Source organism: Mustela nigripes, chromosome 12, assembly GCF_022355385.1.
Source record: "Mustela nigripes isolate SB6536 chromosome 12, MUSNIG.SB6536, whole genome shotgun sequence".
Taxonomy (NCBI): Eukaryota; Metazoa; Chordata; class Mammalia; order Carnivora; family Mustelidae; genus Mustela; species Mustela nigripes.
In genome coordinates this window covers 72,990,032-73,008,840 of record NC_081568.1, presented here as the reverse complement: position 1 = coordinate 73,008,840, position 18,809 = coordinate 72,990,032, and the positions used below count along the sequence as shown (strand labels likewise).

Genomic DNA, 18,809 nt, shown 5'->3' with positions numbered 1-18,809 from the left:
CGGGTATGTGGGAACTCTCTGTACTCCCTGCTGAATTTTGCTGTGAACCTAAAACCACTGTAAACATGTAAGTCCATTAAAAATATATATACAGACAATACCTTCGGAACACACAGAAGTTGCCCAACAGGGCCCCCTAGCACCCACAAACTATAAACTTGCTTAGAATAGGGCTTGGAGGTTAAGTATCAGAGAGCAAAAGATTGGGGTTAAGTTTTGCTCCTGTGAACCACGCTTATCCATAACTTGTGTCTATGGGAGTTAGAAGGACAGGTAAGGGAGGGAAGGAAAGGTAGGTTGAGGCTGGCATGTGGCAAGCCCTGACCCTGGGGTGGTAGCCAGGTAGCCAGGTTTCCAGGCAGGCCAGAACCTAGTGCTCGCAAAGGTCTGCCAATGTTGAGGGGGCAGCTCCTGGGCTTTGTTTAGTGTTAGAGGCATCCCGCAGTCTGTGGCAAGCCTGTTAGCAGTCAGGTTTGCCTCTGAATGACCAAGGGAGTTCCAGGATGGTCCAAGACCAGCCTGAGAGTGTAAGGAGGGCTTCCTCAAGCAGATGACACCAAGGGCGGGTCTTGAAGAAACAGGAGGAGTTGGCTGAGTTAATAAGGAGGAGCGGGTGTCCCAAGACTGGAGGGAAGAGCCAGGAGGAGCTGTGACAACCACAGTTGTCCTGGGCCTCAAGTAGAAACCCAGGTCTTTGTGCAGCTGGGCCTAGAGGAGGGGTCGGCACCCACCCCAGGGACAGGTATGTAGGCAGCAGGCAGAGAGGTGGACAGGCAGAGAACAATTGTTTATGCAGCATGGGCGCTCAGAGTCACTGGCCACCGCGCACTAGGCCACTGGGTCACAACTTCGCCAGGCCTCAGTGATTTACACTTCACAAGGTGACACGGTCCCAGGGAGCCTCTGGAAAACCACTTGGAGAGAGAGCTCTGTTGTCAGGATTTCTCATTTTCTCATCACTTTTCCATTTTCATGATAGAGTGCCCCCCTGGGGCCAAGGGAAAGGGAAAATGCTTTTTATATTATATGAGGGGCCATGTGGAAAAGGCATATTTCCCACGACATTCGGTTCAGAATGAAGACGCACATTTGTAAAGCATATGTGAAAAATGTCATGCATGAAGGGTATGAAATATTTGTTGTCGTGGCTGGGCTAGTTTGGTGAAATATCATAGGACAGGGAGAACAATTTTAAGAGTGAGAAACCCCTGGGGAGAACGTGAGCTGCTGGTCTTAAGGACACCTTCGCAAAGCAAGGTACCAGACGGTGTTGGGGAAAGAGGAGGTGGGGCTAGGCTGTGTGTTCATGTTGCCTTGTACCTGCACAAAGAATATCTGGACAGAAGCACAGGACCCTGGTGAGAGATTTTTGAACTCCGCTTCTTTTTTTCTTTTCAGAAATCAAGGACTATGCAAATCCATTGCTTTTTCAAAGCATTACCTAAAACAAAGACCAAAAAAAAAAAAAAAAAAAAAAAAAAAAAAGCCTTTCACTCTGTGACCCTGCATCTCAGAAACAGAACTAGAACATTCAGAGAAATATTGCACATTTTGTCTAGGGAAAAAAATTTTCTGATATGCAACTTCCTCCCTCTAGCCACGCAAGTCCTCTGGGTTTGGAACCAACCAGACTTTACAGCTGGACACTGCAGCCTGTTTCTCCGATGGCCCCGGGGGCAGTGACTGCATGTGTTTTATGAGGGCCTGTGGTTGTACCCTGATAAATAGGACAGTCAACAGGACAGCAGAGACAGGAAAACAAGTTGAGTGATGAAGGCCAACATGCGGCATCAACCAGCCCTTGGGGCTTTGATGGGGTCCGGGGAAGAGCCAGGAGGATCGGTGAGCAATGATGACAGCAGAACCCTGGGAGCTTATGCGGACAGCTGAGGAGGTAGCAGCCTGCCTCCTTCTCCTGTGGTTCTCCTGACATCTGGCTCTCTGAAACTTCTGAGCGAGCCTTTGTTTGTGTGCAGCCCCCTCTTGGGAAATCCACTCCTCCTTATTAACTCAGTCAACTCCTCCTGTTTCTTCAAGACACATCCTTGGTGTCATCTGCTTATACCCCCAGGATGGTTCTTGGACCTTGCTGGAACTCCCTTGGTCTCATGCTTCTGGGTCTGCCTGGCTGTTCCTTGTCTGAGAGCCTGTCTTCTGCATTAGCCTGGATCTTCATGGTGGGAGGTTGTCTCCTGTGCTTGGCTAGTGCAGAGACCATCGAGGGCTGGGAGAAAAAGAGCCCAGTTGTCCTTAGGCTCAGCCTCTTACTTTGGAAGAGGTCCAAGGGTCCTGCTTGGATACACAAACAAGCTGAAACGTGGCTGTGGAGCCATGCTGGGGTCGGGTCCTGAAGTGGGCAAGCGTGCTAAGCTTCTGTGCTGTTCTGCGTGTGGAAACAGCTATTAGTTCCTACAGATTCAGAGTGCATGACCACAGAAGGTGGTCCAGGAGCTCCAAAGTCTAGAGATCCTACTGCCAAGACCCCCGCTCCATGGAAGTTTCCAGAGTCTCATTTTTTTGGGTCCCAGACTGAAATGCAGGTCATATGGGATCTGTCACCTATTCAATGGGTTTTCTGAACGTCACTGGTTTTGAAATTCCAATAGATATTAAACTGGTAAAGGAGAATTAAAAGCAGACAATTTAATTTTGCAAAACAAATCCACAGAAATTACAGGAGGGCCTTTCCTTTGTTTGGGCAAAATCCGGCCAGATTGCCCTAGCCATGGTGATGGCAGCTTCCGGAAGTAGCTTCTGAGGCTCACAGCTGCAGAACTAGCCCAGCCGATTTTTCTTGGCACCAGAAGCCTCTGTGACATAGCATTCTTCTCAGGAAATGTGGGTCCTCCTCCAGCTCATGATGACCATTCTAAATGCAGGAGGTGACTTGAGGTGTGAGGGCTGGTGGGAGTGAACGGACATCCAGTGTGGGCAGCACAAGACCCTTCCAAGTCCCACTTCCTGTAGCACTCTACACAGAGGGGATTCATTTTCCTTGTGGCCATGAGCCAACAGTTTAAAGAATCTAGAAAGAGTTTAAAAGACCAAATGTGGGACGCCTGGGTGGCTCAGTTGGTTAGATGACTGCTTTCGGCTCAGGTCATGATCCCAGAGTCCCGGGATGGAGCCCTTGGGATGGCGCCCGGGCTCCCAGCTCCAGGGAGTCTGCGTCTCCCTCTGACCTTCTCCCCTCTCATGCTTTTTTTCTCACTGCCTCTCTCTTAAATAAGTAAATATATATATATATATATATATATATATATATATATATATATATATATATATATAAAAGACCAAATGCAAAAGTTTTGAAATGCCGTGACCTTCTCGGTTTTATACGTCTGCGGTACTGAGGGCTCGGAATTTGGCTCCCGGGCTCTGATTCTGGGGCCCAAACCCATGAAAACAGGTACACAGTGTAGGCTCTCTGGCTACAGCTTTGTTTAGAAGCCCATTAACAGACACAGAGTGCTCGCACTAACCCTTGCCCTTAAAATCTGTGATGCCAGGAACATCAGGAAAGAACCAAGAGCAAGGGCCTAGGATCCAGTTCATGGGCAGGAGGGCAGGAAATGATGAAGTCGGGCACCTGGCAGCTCACAGCCTGGATGAGTCATCGATCTTCCCACTAACACCTCCATGAGATTCATATTGTTAGAAACAAACCCGTACTGCTGGCAGGGTGCTGTGGTATTTCCAACAAAGAGTAATTTTGTGCAACAATATAAAGATGGAAACAGGATACTAAAAAAAACTACAAGGTGAATCTGAGTGCTTTCTTACTTAATAAATACTTTATTCAACCTGATACGGTCAGAATATGGTACATTGTCACCATTAATCATAAATCTTATCTTTAAATAACTCTTTGCAGGAAAATTGTGTATCCACATGAATGTAGACCCTGACCTTAGATGGTAGAGGAAAATAATCTCAAAATGGATTAAAGATCTAAAATGTAAGAACTAAAAGTCGACAACTCTTACAGGAAAAGCATTCTGATACTGGATTTTGCAATGATGACTTATATAGGACACTAAAAACACAGGCAAAGAGTAAAAACAGGTACATTGGGTTACACCAAAATTTAAAACTGTGCATCAAAGGATCGATCAACAGGGAGAAATGGCAACCTATGGAATAGGAGACAGTATTTGTAAATCCTGTGTCTGATAAGGGGCTAATATCCAGAATATATAAAGAGTGCCTACAGCTAGCTTAACAATAGGAAAACAACTCAATTTAAGAATGGGCAAAAGAGGGCACCTGGGTGGCTCAGTGGGTTAAGCTGCTGACTTCGGCTCAGGTCATGATCTCAGGGTCCTGGGATCGAGTCCCACATCGGGCTCTCTGCTTAGCAGGGAGCCTGCTTCCCTCTGTCTGTCTCTCTCTCTCTCTGCCTGTCTCTCTGCCTACTTGTGATCTCTCTCTGTCTGTCGAATAAATAAATAAAATCTTTAAAAAAAAAAAAGAATGGGCAAAAGACTTAAGTACCCATTTCTTTAAAGAAGATATACAAATGGTCAACAGCACCGAAAAAGATATTCAATATCACTCATCATCAGGGAGATGCACATCAAAACCACAATGAGTATCACTTCACATTCATTAGGACGGCTGTTTAAAACAAAAACAAAAACAAAAACAGGGAACCTGGGTGGTTTGGTTGGTTAGGCAACTGCCTTCAGCTCAGGTCATGATCCTGGAGTCCAGGGATCAAGTCCCAAGTCTCTCTCTGACCCTCCCCCTTCTTGTGCTTTTTCTCTCAAATAAATAAATAAAAACTTTTAAAAATTAAAAAAAAAAACCAACATAAAAATAACAAATGTTGGCAACAATATGGAGAAATCAGACACTTGTGTGTTGCTGGCGGGGGAGGAGGGTGGGTGTGGAATGTAAAATGGCGCAGCCACTCACTATGGCCACAATGGTGGTTGCTCAAAATATTAAACAGAAAATGACCATGTGACAGCAATTCCACTTCTGAGTATATATGCAAAGGAACTGAAAGTGAGGAATCAGACAGTTATTTCTATAGCATATTCATGGTAGCATTATTCTCTACAGCCAGAAGGTAGATGGAGAAACCCAAGGGTCCATTGACAGATGAACGGATAAACAAAATGGGGTATGTACAATGAAGAAATACAGTGTCCAGCAGTTATACTGTCCAGCCTTAAAAAGGAATGAAATTCAGACACATACTGTAACATGGATGAAACTTAGGGAGATTATGTTAAGGGAAATAAACTAGTGACCCAAGGACAAATACTGTTTGATTCCGCATATGAGATATCTAGAGTAGTCATAGAAACAAGAAGAGAGATGGTTGCCAGGGGCTGGAAGGAGGGGGGAAATGGGGAGTTTTTTAATTGGTTTAGAGTTTCAGTTCTGCAAGATGAAAAGGTTCTGAGATGAGTTGCACAACAATGTGAATATACTTAACATGGTGAATCGTACGTTTAAGATGGCTAAAATGGTAAATTTTATATATTGGACATCTTACCACAGTTTAAAGACAGATAACTATTTGCAGAGGGAGAGCTGTTTTTTTTTCCTCCCTCCTGTTGCTATCAGATCTGCCCAGAGAATTTCTAGGCACCAGGAACCACCTAAATTCCCACACGGAGGTTTTTTCATGGTATGTTAAAAGTCTGCCTTTGAAGGCACGCTAATTTCAAAATACACTTTATTCCTAAACTGTAGTTAAAAGTATTTTATTTATGCTAGGCTTTTACCTCACTTAATTAAAAACAAAGAGCTCATGTTTGATGTGTGTTACACTGTGTCTGAGGCCATCTTTCCTAGCCAGATGTATCCTCTAAATAAAGCAAGCTGTGTTTCTTCCATCCGGGTTCTTGACTGAAACAGAAAGCAGCCCCAGTCAAATCCCTCTGACCAGGTGAAAGCTGCCCCCTCTTAAAGTGTTAAATGAAGATGATGGCTATAGGGCACGAATGATAATCCCCTTTCTCCAGATGAGGACAATGAGGACACCAGAAGGGAAAGGAAAGGAAAGAAAAGGTGACTTGCCCCCAAGTCTGTCCACAGCAAAGGCATGGCTGCCTCAGGATAAGGGCTCCCTCTGGGTGCTGTGAGGGATGGTAGAGGGAATGCATGCTGACCCAAACCAGGCCATCCCCTCCTTCACCAAGCCCCTGCTCCCCAGGCAACCTAAGGGATGGCCCTTTGGCTCAGTGGAGAAAAAGGAGGTCAAAAGCATCAAGTAACTTCTGGGCTTACTGGTACCAGCTCCATGTGGCCTGACCACCTCACCAGATGGTAAGAGCCAGGAAGGCCTCAGAACTCCAGGCGCCTGCCTCAGGCATTGGTCGGGGCTCCAGGACTTACCCCTTAAGTAAATCCTTATTATCAGATTTAGCAGTAAGTAAAATTGACATATATTAAGCATTGAGCACAATTATGAAATTAGGCTTAGCAGTGACTCCCGGAAGAGGGGCGGGAGCGTGGGCCTGAAGCAGCTCCTGAGAGCCGCCTTCTCACCATTTCTGGCTCCTTCTGCAAGTGGGGGCTACCACAGTCATGCTGACCAGCCCACCCTCCATCTGGAGGCCCCGCCAGCACTCTGGGAGGGAACAGAGAGGGAACATGTAATTGCGGACCCCTGATTGCCATTTGCTTCCCCCAGGGCTCAGCAGAGCTGGCCAAAGGTTGAGAGATCACCCTGAGGAGGCTCAGTTAACGGTAACGTTTCAGACCCACAGTTACCTTGCGGTTATCATTTTTACTAGCCCAAAGCATGGGCCTGGGTGAGACAGAGTCATTTCCAGAAACTGGGTACTGACTCCCACTTCCTCCACCAGGCTTCCTCCCACATCCCACCCTGCAGAGTCAGCCCAAGTGTCCCCTCCTCCGGGAGGCCCTTCCTGGTGTCCCCCTCCCCCCCATAGGTTAGACTCTCCTCCTGGGGTTCACGGTTTTGTGCGCTCCCCCCACCCCCCACAGCATCTGTATCTATGAGTTACAGGTGCTCTTTTCCTTACCTGAGAGCTCAGTGGGGACAGGGAGCAATCAGTCACGATCAAAGCAACAATCGTACTGTGTATACAGTATGGACAGAGTCACAACCACAGCAAATAGCAACTCCATCCATATTCCTCTTACCACACATGCGTGAGGCCTCGGTCTAGGCTGCGTACTGTGCATGCATTTCTTCTCTGGGGGCTCCTCTCCAGAGAGCCCCAAGGTTGCTCTGCTTTCCAGATAAGGAAGCTCCGCTTCTTGTCCTGGTGGTGCTGGGCACCCAGGGCTGTGTTCCTGCGCAGGCCACTTACCCCTTCAGAGCCTGTCCATCCCGGCCACCACGCTTGGAAGCGCTGCTCCATAGGGCCTCCCGCTCCTGCTTCCTGCTTTACCCCCGCGCTCCATGGCTTGGTGTTCTCTGGTGACATTTGCGGCGGAGTCACCTGGGGCCATTTCAGGCCATTTGGAGTCAGAGAAGCAAGGACTCTGTCCCCGTGCCACCCTCAAGTGCTGGGCATCCCTCATGCTGTCCTCCCCAGCTACCCCTGGGTCCCAGGCCTGAAGCTTCCATCCTTTCATCACCCTGCCCTTCCCGATGAGCGTGGGCCACTAGGTTTACGGGTGCTGCCACCTGGTGGTCACAGGGCGCCGGCACATAGCGGGGTGGCTGCCGCAGGCTTGGCAGGCTGCAAACGGGCCCCTCTCTCCGCCCAGCGCACGTTTGCAGGACGCAGGACAGCTAGGCTCCAGAGACTGCCATCTAGAAGGCATGACAGCTTCGTGATTAGACCCAAGCGCGCGGCAGAATGGGTTCGAATCCTAGTTCTGCCGCTTCTCACATACGGGACCTTGGGCCGGACGACTGATCGCTGTGAGCTTCTGCTTTTTCATGGGTCAAATAGGTAACTTTGTTTTTCTGTGTTGGGGCCACGTGACCCAGCCATCACCTGGAGATTCTTCCCAGGGCATCCCCTTAAGTTCATTACATTTAAAATGGAATTTCTGTTAAATTCATGTAAATGAGGTATTCAACTCCAAATTATGTTCATTTTAAGCAAAACATGTGGCCTTTGGAGAATTCGGGGTGTGCGCAAACTGCCAGGCTGCTCCGCCAGCCCCTCTCGCCAGGTGCGTCTTCAGCTCTTCTGCTGTTAAGGGTTCGACTACCAGCAGCACTCACGCATCGGCTTCTTTTTATTTTTTTATTTATTTATTTTTCCAAAGTTTTATTTATTTTTTATTTATTTTTTTAAAGATTTTATTTATTTATTTGATGGAGAGAGATCACAAGTAGGCAGAGAGGCAGGCAGAGAGAGAGAGAGAGGGAAGCAGGCTCCCCGCTGAGCAGAGAGGCCAATGCGGGACTCGATCCCAGGACCCTGAGATCATGACCTGAGCTGAAGGCAGCGGCTTAACCCACTGAGCCACCCAGGCGCCCCACGCACCGACTTCTTAAGGCCGTTCTCAGCACGTGGCGTGTATCTCATTTAGCCAGAACACAACAACAAATCACCGTGATTTTTCACAGAGCAAAGATCTGATTCAGAGAGGCTGAGTAACTTGTTTGAGGTCATGTGCTTGCTAGAAGAAGGAACCAAGCCTCACACCAGAGTCTGTCTGACACCAGATTCCTCTCCTGCCCACCATTGTAGAAAGCTCTAGAAGCTATTCTGTCCCTGAGTTCCCCTAAGCAGCACATGACAGGGACATTAACTCACTGATGTATACTCCTTAGGGTCCCAACATCAACCAGAGAAGGGCCTCCTGGCCCAGGGTCCAGGTGAAACCAGACCCTCAACTCCCTCTCCCCTCAGGGGACTGCCAGCCAGTGACCCACAGGATTTGAGCAGGACTTCTGGCTCACCTTTAGAAGGTACAGCTCAGGCAGGACTTCCTCGTACCAGATGAATTGCTTGGCTGTTTCAGTTCTCCCTTCCTGGAACTGCTCTGAATTTACTGAGAGCACAGGGGTCATGAACACATCTTTTCTAACCACCTCCTCTCCTACGCCAGGGCTGGGAATGGGGACCTAGCCTTCCTCTCACGGAATCATGGGTGCAGGGTATAGTGGGGGACGCAGTGTCCCATCCCTACCGGAGGAAAACTAAGGTCCAGAGAGGGGATAGGACTCACCCAAGGTCACAGACCAAGAGGCACCAAAGCCCTTGCCTAGCTCCTATTGCTCCCTGCCTTGGGCTCCTCAGGAGAATGCTGACATCCTGTGTGGACCCTGATGGGGACAGGCCTCCCACACACACCTGGCCTAGTTCTGTGTGTGTTAGAGCTTAGACACACAGTGGAGAAGATGGACTAGGGGGAGGCAGCTGGTAGCTGATGCTTGGTTCCCTCCAGGAGCAGATATACTTCCCAGCTCTGGGTAGCCAGTTTCCTGGGGGAACCCCAGTGGTGGTCTCGCACTGGCTAGGGTACACAGGGATGGATGACTGTTTTCCAGATCTTTCTTTTGTTCTTTTTAGTTACTAAGCCACTAACTAGAGTCTACAGGCTCAGAAGAGAGAAAGCAGGCTAGACCCTGAATACTGCCCAAAGGGGCTTAGTCCCCAGGGTGGGGCCTGCTGAGATATCTGGGGCTACAAGGATCACCCATGAGAAGTGGGTAAGCAGGGACTCTGGGACCGTGGGGCAGATCGGGGGTTACTGTGCATGGCATCACCCACCTGCACACCCTCCAAGAGTCCCCGGGATAGCCTGGGTTTGACAGGCAAAGGAGGAAGGATTATAAACTGCTTCATTCCCGGGCCTTGGGGCAGGCACTGCCCCTCCTTAGGGCCTCAAGTATCCCCTGTATAAGATGGGCGTATGTCTCTTGCCAGCTTGGTGGACACAGTGAAGCCAGTATGAATACACAGGTGGGCTGTGAAGACTTGGGCCACGTGAAAGTTTAGCACCAAGGTGACACTGGGTCACTCCCAGGATGGCCAGGGCCCACAGTGCTGGGCCAGCACCCATCGCAGTCTCTTCTAGGCTGCCCTGGAAGGCCAGCAGAGCCCAGGAGGGGTGGGCATAAAAGATGGCCTCTCTGCTGTCCTACAAGAGAGACTGCCTGCCATAATCAGCCATTAGCCCCCGTCCCCTGGGTCCCTGTCCTTCCATGACACTCTGTGGATGGTTCTGTTGCCCACAGCTCCCTTGGTCACTCCGGTCCAGCTATAATGCTCTCCTCACAGTCGCTCATGTATGGGGGTTCCCCTCATTGACCCTCTATTCTAAAAGCTTCTCCTTTCTAAGAGGCCTGGGATGCTTCCCCTACCCCCACCCCCACGTGATTGGCAGCAGAAAAGAGGAACTCTACCAGTTACCAGCATTGAACTCAGCTCTCCAGGTCCCCAGGGATGGGCCACAGACACAGGCAGCGCAGAAACCCAGTGGGGAACCCCACTTCTCAGGGGCCTCTGCTGGCAAGGATCCCAGGCTGGAGTTTCTCAACCTCTCAGCGCTGGGGTTGCACTTCTACAATGGGAAATTACGCTCCCACTTTCTTTCCTAAAGGGAAAAGGGAAGAAAGCGGTGACATGGAGGGATGACGTGATGCATCACAGCCCGGCAGCAGAGCTGTAACTGCCAGCCCCAGACCCAACCCGGCTCAGCCCCACATGCTCCTGAGAGCTCACAGCTGCAATGTCAGACTTCGAGGGGCCCCTGGCAGTAAGGTAGGTGAAGGTCAGGGGGACTGGAGCCACAGCCAGGGGAGAGGGTCTGGTGGGACCGGGAGCAGGGGCCCTGCTGGCTCCTCGTCAGGTTCCTCTCAGAGTGTCTCATCCTACTGTCTCATCCCAGAGACGGCACTGCTAGGGTGGCTTTCTGCTTCCCTAGAAAAACTGGGGGGGGGGGATGTCCTAGAGACATGAGAGGGCCTCATCGGGGCTCTGTCCTGGCGGAGGATTTCTGTCAGCTCTGGAGCGCTCAGTGGAGCAGCGAGTCACGTCTCGCGAGCAGTGGTGAATTATAATTTCTGGGGGTTTCTCTCAGGATCCCTGTGCCATGGGATCAGGTCCTGGAAGGGAACTCTTGAGTTTCTGGCCAGGCCTGAGGACTTGGGTACCCATTTCGGCTGTCCTGGGCCCGGCTTACCTTCCGAACATCAGGAGGAGGTGTCCTGCAGGTGGGGTCCTGGGATGTGGATGGAGACACGTGTTTGTCTGTGCTTTAGGGAAGAGGGAGGGTCCTGAGGAGGCTGACCCCTCACTATCAAAGTGCAAGGTCCTCACCATTTGCCTGCTTCACCCAGAAGGTAGAAGTGTCCAAGGATCTGGGACTGAGGCTACCTGTGACAGGTTTCTAGTCCCACAGCCCTTGAGGACCAGGCTTTCATTTGCAGTATACCAAAACGGATTTCACAGGATTTTCGTGTGTGTGTGTGTGTGTGTGTGTGTGTGTGCACCTCCACATTTAGCCATCTAGCAAATGTGCCCCCAGACGGATGTTGTGGTCGGGCCCGGTGAGCACAGGGCAGTGGGACACAGGCCAGCAGCTCAGACCATAGCCTGCCCCTGGGTGGCCTCAGGGACCACAGGAGGAGCAGAGTTCAGGGAAGACAAGACAAGGGCCCACATGACTCTGGTGTGGAATGAGAAGATGGGCTGAATGGGGGTCTCTGGAGGGGGTTGCAGGGCAGAAAGAGGAAAAGAGCTTCATAGAAGAGGCCACCTTTGAACTAGGACTTTAAAGATGAGTAGTATTCGGGTAGAGTTTGGGACGGAAGATGACTCTGTAGCAGAGAAAATAATGTAGGCCGAAACCTGGAGCCGGGAAAGTGTAGGATTAGTTATTCAAACCCACTCATCCTTCGGTTCCCAGTGCAGGCGGTGGCAGGCTTTGCACCATATGGCATTGGTGGCTGTGCTAGAGAGTTTAGATTCCTCAAATCCATGCGGGAGCAAAGCCGACTGTTGGAAGTAGCTTTCTTGCATATGTGCCAGTGAGATTCTAAAGGACAGATTACCAGAGGTGGAGTGGCTGGGACAAAGGAGGTGCACACTTCTCACTGTGGCAGAGAGAAGTGCTCTCGGCCTCTGTGTTACTGTGTTACTCGGCCTCTGCAGGGTCCCCATCAGTTCTTGAGTGAGATCTCTCCATGCTCTCCACCTTCTTCCTCAGGATCTGCCTTCTGCCCATATAATAAAACATTCATGCCCCAAACGTGCTTGGCGTGGTGCCCGGTCCATGGAAGCCCTTGGAACATGTTAGCTGTTTTTATATTTTCTCTGGGTCTCCAGGCAGCCTTTCTGCCCCCCCCAGGAGCCAGCTGGGCTTCCCGATTCTGTGTCTGTCCACAATTCCTGCTGCTAGAAGCATCTGTCTCCTCCATCAGCTGGGTATTCTGGAGATCAACAGTTTCTCCTGTTGCCTGTGCTCATTCCCAGCAGCTAGTCAGTGCCTGGCTCAGGCAAGGGCTCAGCAAGGGTGTTTTGGGGGACTGTTGGCTACAAGGAAGGTGTGTCCTGTCTGCCTGTCCTTCTCTTCCACGAAACAGAGCCAGATTGCCTCCAAATGACAGTAGGCCACCAAAACCACACCATGCAAGCTGAAATGCCTTATCCCTCGCAAAGATAAGGATAGGCATCCTTATATTACAGAAAAGAAAGGTAAAGCTCAGAGTGGATGAGTGGTTGAGTCCTACTCCCAGAGCGTGCTAAAGATGAAGCTGAGGCTAGACCCAGCAGGGCTGACATCCCACCCCAGCCCTAGTCTTGGCACCATCCTGGTTTGGACAGAATCACCATATCCACACTCAGGGCTCTGCTGTGTTTGGCTGGAGCTGGTTCAGGGTCCCTGAGGTGGGCAAGCAAGTCTAGGCTCCAATCACATCTTTCTGTCTGTGTTCCCTCCTTCCCAGCCTCCCGTCCATGGAGAGAGCCCTCACGGTCCTGCATGTGAGCCTGTACCATCCCAAGCAGGACCCGGCCACCTTTGCCAAGGTCCCACCACAGCTGCAGCACGGTACCAGCCCACTGCTGGTGGGGCAGGCCCCGGACGCCCACCTCCAGCTGCAGCTCCCCTGCCTCTCCCGCCGACACCTGTCCCTGGAGCCCTACCGGGAGAAGGGTAGCGCTCTGCTGACCTTCTGCCTGAAGGCCCTGAGCCGCAGGGGCTGTGTGTGGGTTAACGGGTTGACTTTGAGGTTCCTGGAGCAGCTTCCTCTGAGCCCAGTCAACAGGGTCGCCTTCTCCGGCATCCAGATGGTGGTCCGCATAGAAGGGGGCACCTCGCTGGAGGGCTTTGTCTGCTGCTTCCATCTCAGCCCCTCACCTCTGATTCACAGGCCGCAGGCTGAGGAGACCGACGAATGGGAGAGCACCTTCCAGGGGCAGCCTCCCCCAGGTTCTGGGCCACGGGCTCCAGGTCACCAGGGGCTTCTCCATGGCCCTTCCCTGCCTAGCCCTGGAGGAGGAGCAGAAACACAGCTCCAGAAGGAGATCTCAGATAACGTGTTGTGCTAGCCCCACCGGCTGCCCAGAGCAAGCCTCGCCCCTATGAGGACTTGAACTCTTGCAGTGACACCACGCGGAGGTTGACCAGCAAGACCTGCTGGGTAACAATGAACTGATTCTGCGAACATGCACAGCATGGGGCGGGGGTTGCGGGGGCGGGGGCATGGCACATCCTCCGTGGTTACAGCTCTGTAAGGTAATGGGAGCTTCCTATACTTTTAGAGGCCCTGAGGGGTTCGGAGAGCCTCTCTCAAGCCTTTCCCCACCTTTCCCTCCTCTGGTCTGCCTAGGAGTTACTTTATGTTGCTAATTTCGTGTGTTGCTTAAGAGCTAGAGTTTGAGGTTGCGCCAGGAATGCATGGACACATGTAACAATTACGTTTGTGGTAGCTCGGGGTTACCTTGGGCTTTCGAATACTCACAGGCACTCGGGGCTTAGGGAAGCCTGTGTTTAATAAACTGCAAGTATTTCATTAAGCTGGCATACCCAATAGGATCCCCTGGCCCCCAGATGGGCTGCATGCTCGCCGTGTTGTCATGCAGAGGCGGGGGCGGGAAGTAGAGAAGAGGTGTAAGAGGAAATTGGAAAGGTGGGGGCTCACATTTCTGGAAAGGATGCGGGCAGAGCTTAGGGTTTTCCTGTAGGGTGGTGAGCTGGGGGCTGAGCCTGCCTGGAAATTCAGTGTCCCGGTCATCCTCAGGCTCCCTCCTGTGTCATTTCTGGATCAAAGCCTTGGCTGATCAGAAGGCAAGGTCTTCAGGGAAAGGTAGCTTCCCAGAGCAATGGGCTCTTTCAGAAGGTGGGGAGGGAGGTTGTGGTGGAATTCAACTCAGCCATCATTTGACTCAAAAATGGCCATTAGAGGTGGGGTTGTCTTTCAAAAATAGGGACAAGTAGTGAGCCAGGCAGACCAAGGGTGGGACACCTTTCTCAGTGAACAGGGGAGCTGAGCACAGGCACTCACTCTTCATGTCATTCTAGTGGCAGTGGAGGATTGGAAGTGTCATTTAAGAACAGCATTCACCTGTGTAAGGAAGTGAGGAACCTACAAACCAGAGGGGTCATCATCATCCTAGATCCTGCTCTAGGGTATCTGAGACACTGAGGCCATGGGGCTGCCTACAGGGTGGCTCACATCCTCTGGCCTCTAACCACCTCCAACAAGTATTTCAACACTCTCTACTTCCCACCCATGAAGAAAAACCCATTTGCACCCAAGCCTTGCCCGGACATTCAGCTGCTCTGCCCATTCCTCCCTGAGCATTGTCTCCCGGGGGAAGATAGCAGTGGGCAGGACCCAGGCCTGTTCTGGCTGGGGAAGCTTCCCTTTTAAGAGGGAATAAGGCAAGGACCCCGAGGTTACAGACACAAGGCATAGGAGGGCAAGGGCTACGAGGAGAGGGGGCTATCTAATACAACGAATGGCCCTTCAGGTCCCCCAAGTAGTCCTTCACTCAGTCATTCAACAAACTTTCACCAGATGCTATGCAAAGCCCCAGGAACCACAGTGAACTGGTCAGGCAAACGCCTTGCCCTCAGAGAGTTTATGTAGGCTCACGAAAGACACCTGTGGAGGAGCTAATCACTTCATTACTTGATCACCACTATTACTGGTGCTGTAAATGCTGTGTTTTCTCTGTCTTCAAGCTGGGGTTAATATTCACGGTACCATTAAGTGGCCATGTCTGATGAGTGCTTACTGCGTGCTCAGCGCTCTGCCAGGTGCCACATGACTTGCTCGGCTGAATCCTAAAAACATCCAGACAGATCATAGTATGCAGCCACCAAAAAGATGAAATCTTGCTATTTGCAACAATGTGGATGGAACTAGAGTGTATTATGCTAAGCAAAATGAGACAATCAGAGAAAGACAATTATCCTATGATCTTTCTGATATGAGGAATTTGAGAGGCAGGACAGGGGAGTCATGGGAGGCAGGGAGGGAAAAAGTGAGACAAGATGGGATCAGGAGGGAGACAAACCATAAGAGACTCTTAATCTCAGGAAACAAACTGAGGGTTGCTGGGGGTCTGGAGGGGGAGGGAGAGGGTGGCTGGGTTCTGGACATTGGGGAGGGTATGTGCTATGGTGAGTGCTGTGAAATGTGTAAGCCTGATGATTCACAGACTTGTACCCCTGGGGCAAATAATATATTATATGTTCATTAAAAAAAAAAAAAAGAAAGGGCATCTTGCCCAATATCACATCACTCACTAGCTTGTGATCTTGGGCAAATGACTTAGTCTTCTCTTGCCTCCATTTCTCCCTCTGGAAAGTGGGTAAGATAATGGTACCCATCCACCCGGGATGTTATGACAGTCTTAGGAGGGGGCAGGTGTAAAGCTCATAGGGAACGATTTGTCATACAGTAGGCACTCAGTACAGGTTAGATATCTACTGTTGTGAGACCAGAGAGATGGTACATAATAGATCCATATCCAAGGGCTCACCTGGGATGCATATATAGAGCTAGAGAAGGATGGAAGCCTGACAGACTGGCTGCAGAGACCAAGAGCTCTTCTGCACTCTGTGATCACCTGATAAAGGATTTTGTTTTGGCCAGAGAACTGGTGGGCAGTCGGGAGCAGGCTTTAACCTGTTGCTTGCACCAGAAGGCCCAGTATTTAGAGTCAGTAGGATGGGAGACACCCCGCGAGGGTTGGCAATCAGAAGAAGCCCACTGTTTTGGAACAGCCTTTCTATTTCACACACAGATTCTAAATGCAGCGATGATCTCTCCAAAGACCAGAATGTTCCCCCTACCTTGCTAGGGAGCAGGAGTGCACCTACAGAACTGGGAAGCCACATCCTGGAGACTGCACCTGGTCTTTGAACATGGAACAGAGGAAGCCGTCTGGGGCCATGCACCCCAGAGTCGCAGGAGGCAGCTCCCCGCCTCCACCAGGGAACTTCTGCCACTGAGAGGGGTCCTCTCCCTTCCAGGAAGCAGCAAACCCTCCCAGCTGGGGGTCTCCAAGGGGGAAATTAGCTGCCTCCTGATGAGGAATCTGAGTCCTCCTGATGAGGAATTCCGAGTCAAGCATCTGGGGGTCCCTCCAGGAGCACATAATGAATCACAGGGTAGGTTCAAGGACACATACATGCCAGAGACAGGACTGGAGGGAGCCAGACTCTCTTAATTCACAAACTCTCCTTGCAAAACTCCTTGCTTGCCTCACACCAGCAGGGAAGCTCTGCTCCAGGCTAGATCCCATTATTCTTGAAATAGAGAATCATCCCTGAACCCACTCCCATTGGCACACCTGATACCTCCCTCCTTGGCCTGCAAAGACAGCTCGAGCAGACTGGAGGGAAACTGCCAACGACATCCTCTGCATTCTCTCGCTCCCACACGCAGGGCAGTGCACGTGTGAGGGCAGGTGAGGGGGTACGTGTGCACGTGTGCACGCCTGCGCTGAAATGAGCTGTCTGTGCCCACTGGGATGGCCCCCAGCCAGGGCTCTGCAAGCAGTGGGCTACCTGGGTTGGAATTTCTGCTCAACTGCATACTCATTCTGTGATCTTGGATGAGTGAATTTCCCTGTTCCTCAGTTGCTTCTGGAAACCGTGAAAAGTAATGGCTGGCCATGGTGATAAAATGAAACCCTGCATATAAAGCACCTAGGACAGCACCTGGCACATAGTAAGTGCTCCATCGAGTTTGTTTCATTGTCAAGTTCAAGGGAATGACTTGAACACAGGCAGGCACATCATCTCAGCTTACACACACACACACACACACACACACACACACACACACGCATGCACGCACACACACACATCCGCTCCGCAGAGCTACACCAGTTCCCCTCAGGCACCCCCCAGAGCACTACAATTCTCTGAGACCACGTCTGGAAATGCAGAAATCATCCTCTGTGCCTTTTAAGGCATTTCAACCCTCCCAGTCCTCTGCTTTTCCAAGAATAGGAGTCTTCCAACCTGTCTGCGAGACATTGCATCCCCTCCAGCCCCATTTCGAGGGAGACCGAGAAGACCCGGTAAACAGGCAGGGCTGTGACAGAAGACACATCACTCAGCATGGTCCTGGCTGTGACCTTGAGCAAGAAAGACCACAGCTGCACACCCGCAGTCCACACAGGACCTCAGAATGCTGCAGCCATCGTTTCTGTGTCTGTCGCCCTATTAGGCTTCAGGCTCTGCACAGATAGGGACTACAGGTTGTCTGTGGCTGGGTTCCTGGTGGCCATCAGGGAGCTCGCCAGAGAATGGATGGACAGACAGACGGGCGAGGAAGCAGTCACCTCGGCTGTGTGAATGCATGAGCCAGGCAGGCGAGGGCATGGCTGAGGCTTGTAGTGATGGGACAGGAGATGGGCCAGCCAGCTGGGACAGCAAGCCCTCAAAGCCATGGGCAGACAGTAAGTCTCTGGCTGCTCTTGGCCCCAGTGAGGAGAGCCCAGATCCTCTAGCTGGGATAGAAGGTGACCGGTGCTTCTCCCTGGTGCTGGGGCTTCTGCAGCCCAAACCAACCAAGAATCTGGGTTTTCAGAATTCTGTCCAACAACCGCTGTGGAAGGTTGATAGATTTGACAGGTCCCCAAGTCACTGAGGATAGCTCTCAGGCAGCACTTCCTGTCCCAAGAAGAGGCACAGAGACACCCCCCAGGAGACCCCAGAAGGGGCTCCAAGCCCAAATAGTCACAAGTTGGACTGGCAGGATTGAGTCAGGGCCCCCGAGGCTCACCACATCTCCATAGGATTTGGTCTGACCCTTCTGCCCCAGCCCCATACAATGGAGGCCACCCTCCACAGAACCTCCTCCCCCAAACACACACTAGGAACAAGCTGCCTCCCTAAGCTGACACCCTGCCTGCCTGCCTGCTCAGACCAGAGCTGTCCCATAAAGAGATACCCTCTGGTACAGGAAGCTAAGACATCACACTGCCAGAGGCATCCGCATTTACAAAGGACTGGAGAGGGTGATGTCTGCTCTGAAGGAGTGGTTTTGGTTGTAGAAAGAGGGGCATTAAAGGTTTCACAGGAGGCCAGTAAAGGAAACATTTCCCTTTCCCCTCAAATGGACAGTCACTTCATCAAAGTATAAAGCAGGATGCAGTCCTGCTGGCCCAAGGTCTGTCTGTGACTGAGTAGAGCTGAGACAGGATTTTAAGAGCAAAGAACAGATTCTTTCCCTAACAGCCCACCGAAAGGCCAGGCTGCTGTCAACAAAGATAGCGGTGGTGGTTGTGTGGACGGTTCATCGCCTCCTCCAGGACTCCCCTACACACCCCCTCAACTGGGTTGTGCGGGGCGGGGGTTGGGGGATGCCCCACTTCCCACTGTATCTTCTGTGTGAGCTCAGTTCTTCCCTCTCAGCTTCCAGCCTCTGACAGCTGGTGGCGCTGACGTTG

The 18,809-nt window shown here is 51.2% G+C and overlaps 1 protein-coding gene across 1 annotated transcript; it reads left to right on the top strand.

Moving 5' to 3' along the window:
• The first annotated feature begins 10,345 nt into the window (after positions 1-10,345).
• Positions 10,346-15,562, top strand: TIFAB (TIFA inhibitor). Its single transcript, XM_059416598.1, has 2 exons — positions 10,346-10,655; positions 12,842-15,562. Exons 1-2 carry the CDS (start codon positions 10,624-10,626, stop codon positions 13,443-13,445), a joined length of 636 nt encoding a protein of 211 aa, XP_059272581.1. The 5' UTR covers positions 10,346-10,623; the 3' UTR covers positions 13,446-15,562.
• Positions 15,563-18,809: the final 3,247 nt, after the last annotated feature.

Excerpts from the sequence above, each read along its gene's own strand:
- TIFAB (XM_059416598.1), top strand. The coding sequence starts at position 10,624 with ATGTCAGACTTCGAGGGGCCCCTGGCAGTAAG. Across the intron at positions 10,656-12,841 it reads GAGGGGCCCCTGGCAGTAAG|CCTCCCGTCCATGGAGAGAG; the intron begins GTAGGTGAAGGT and ends CCTCCTTCCCAG.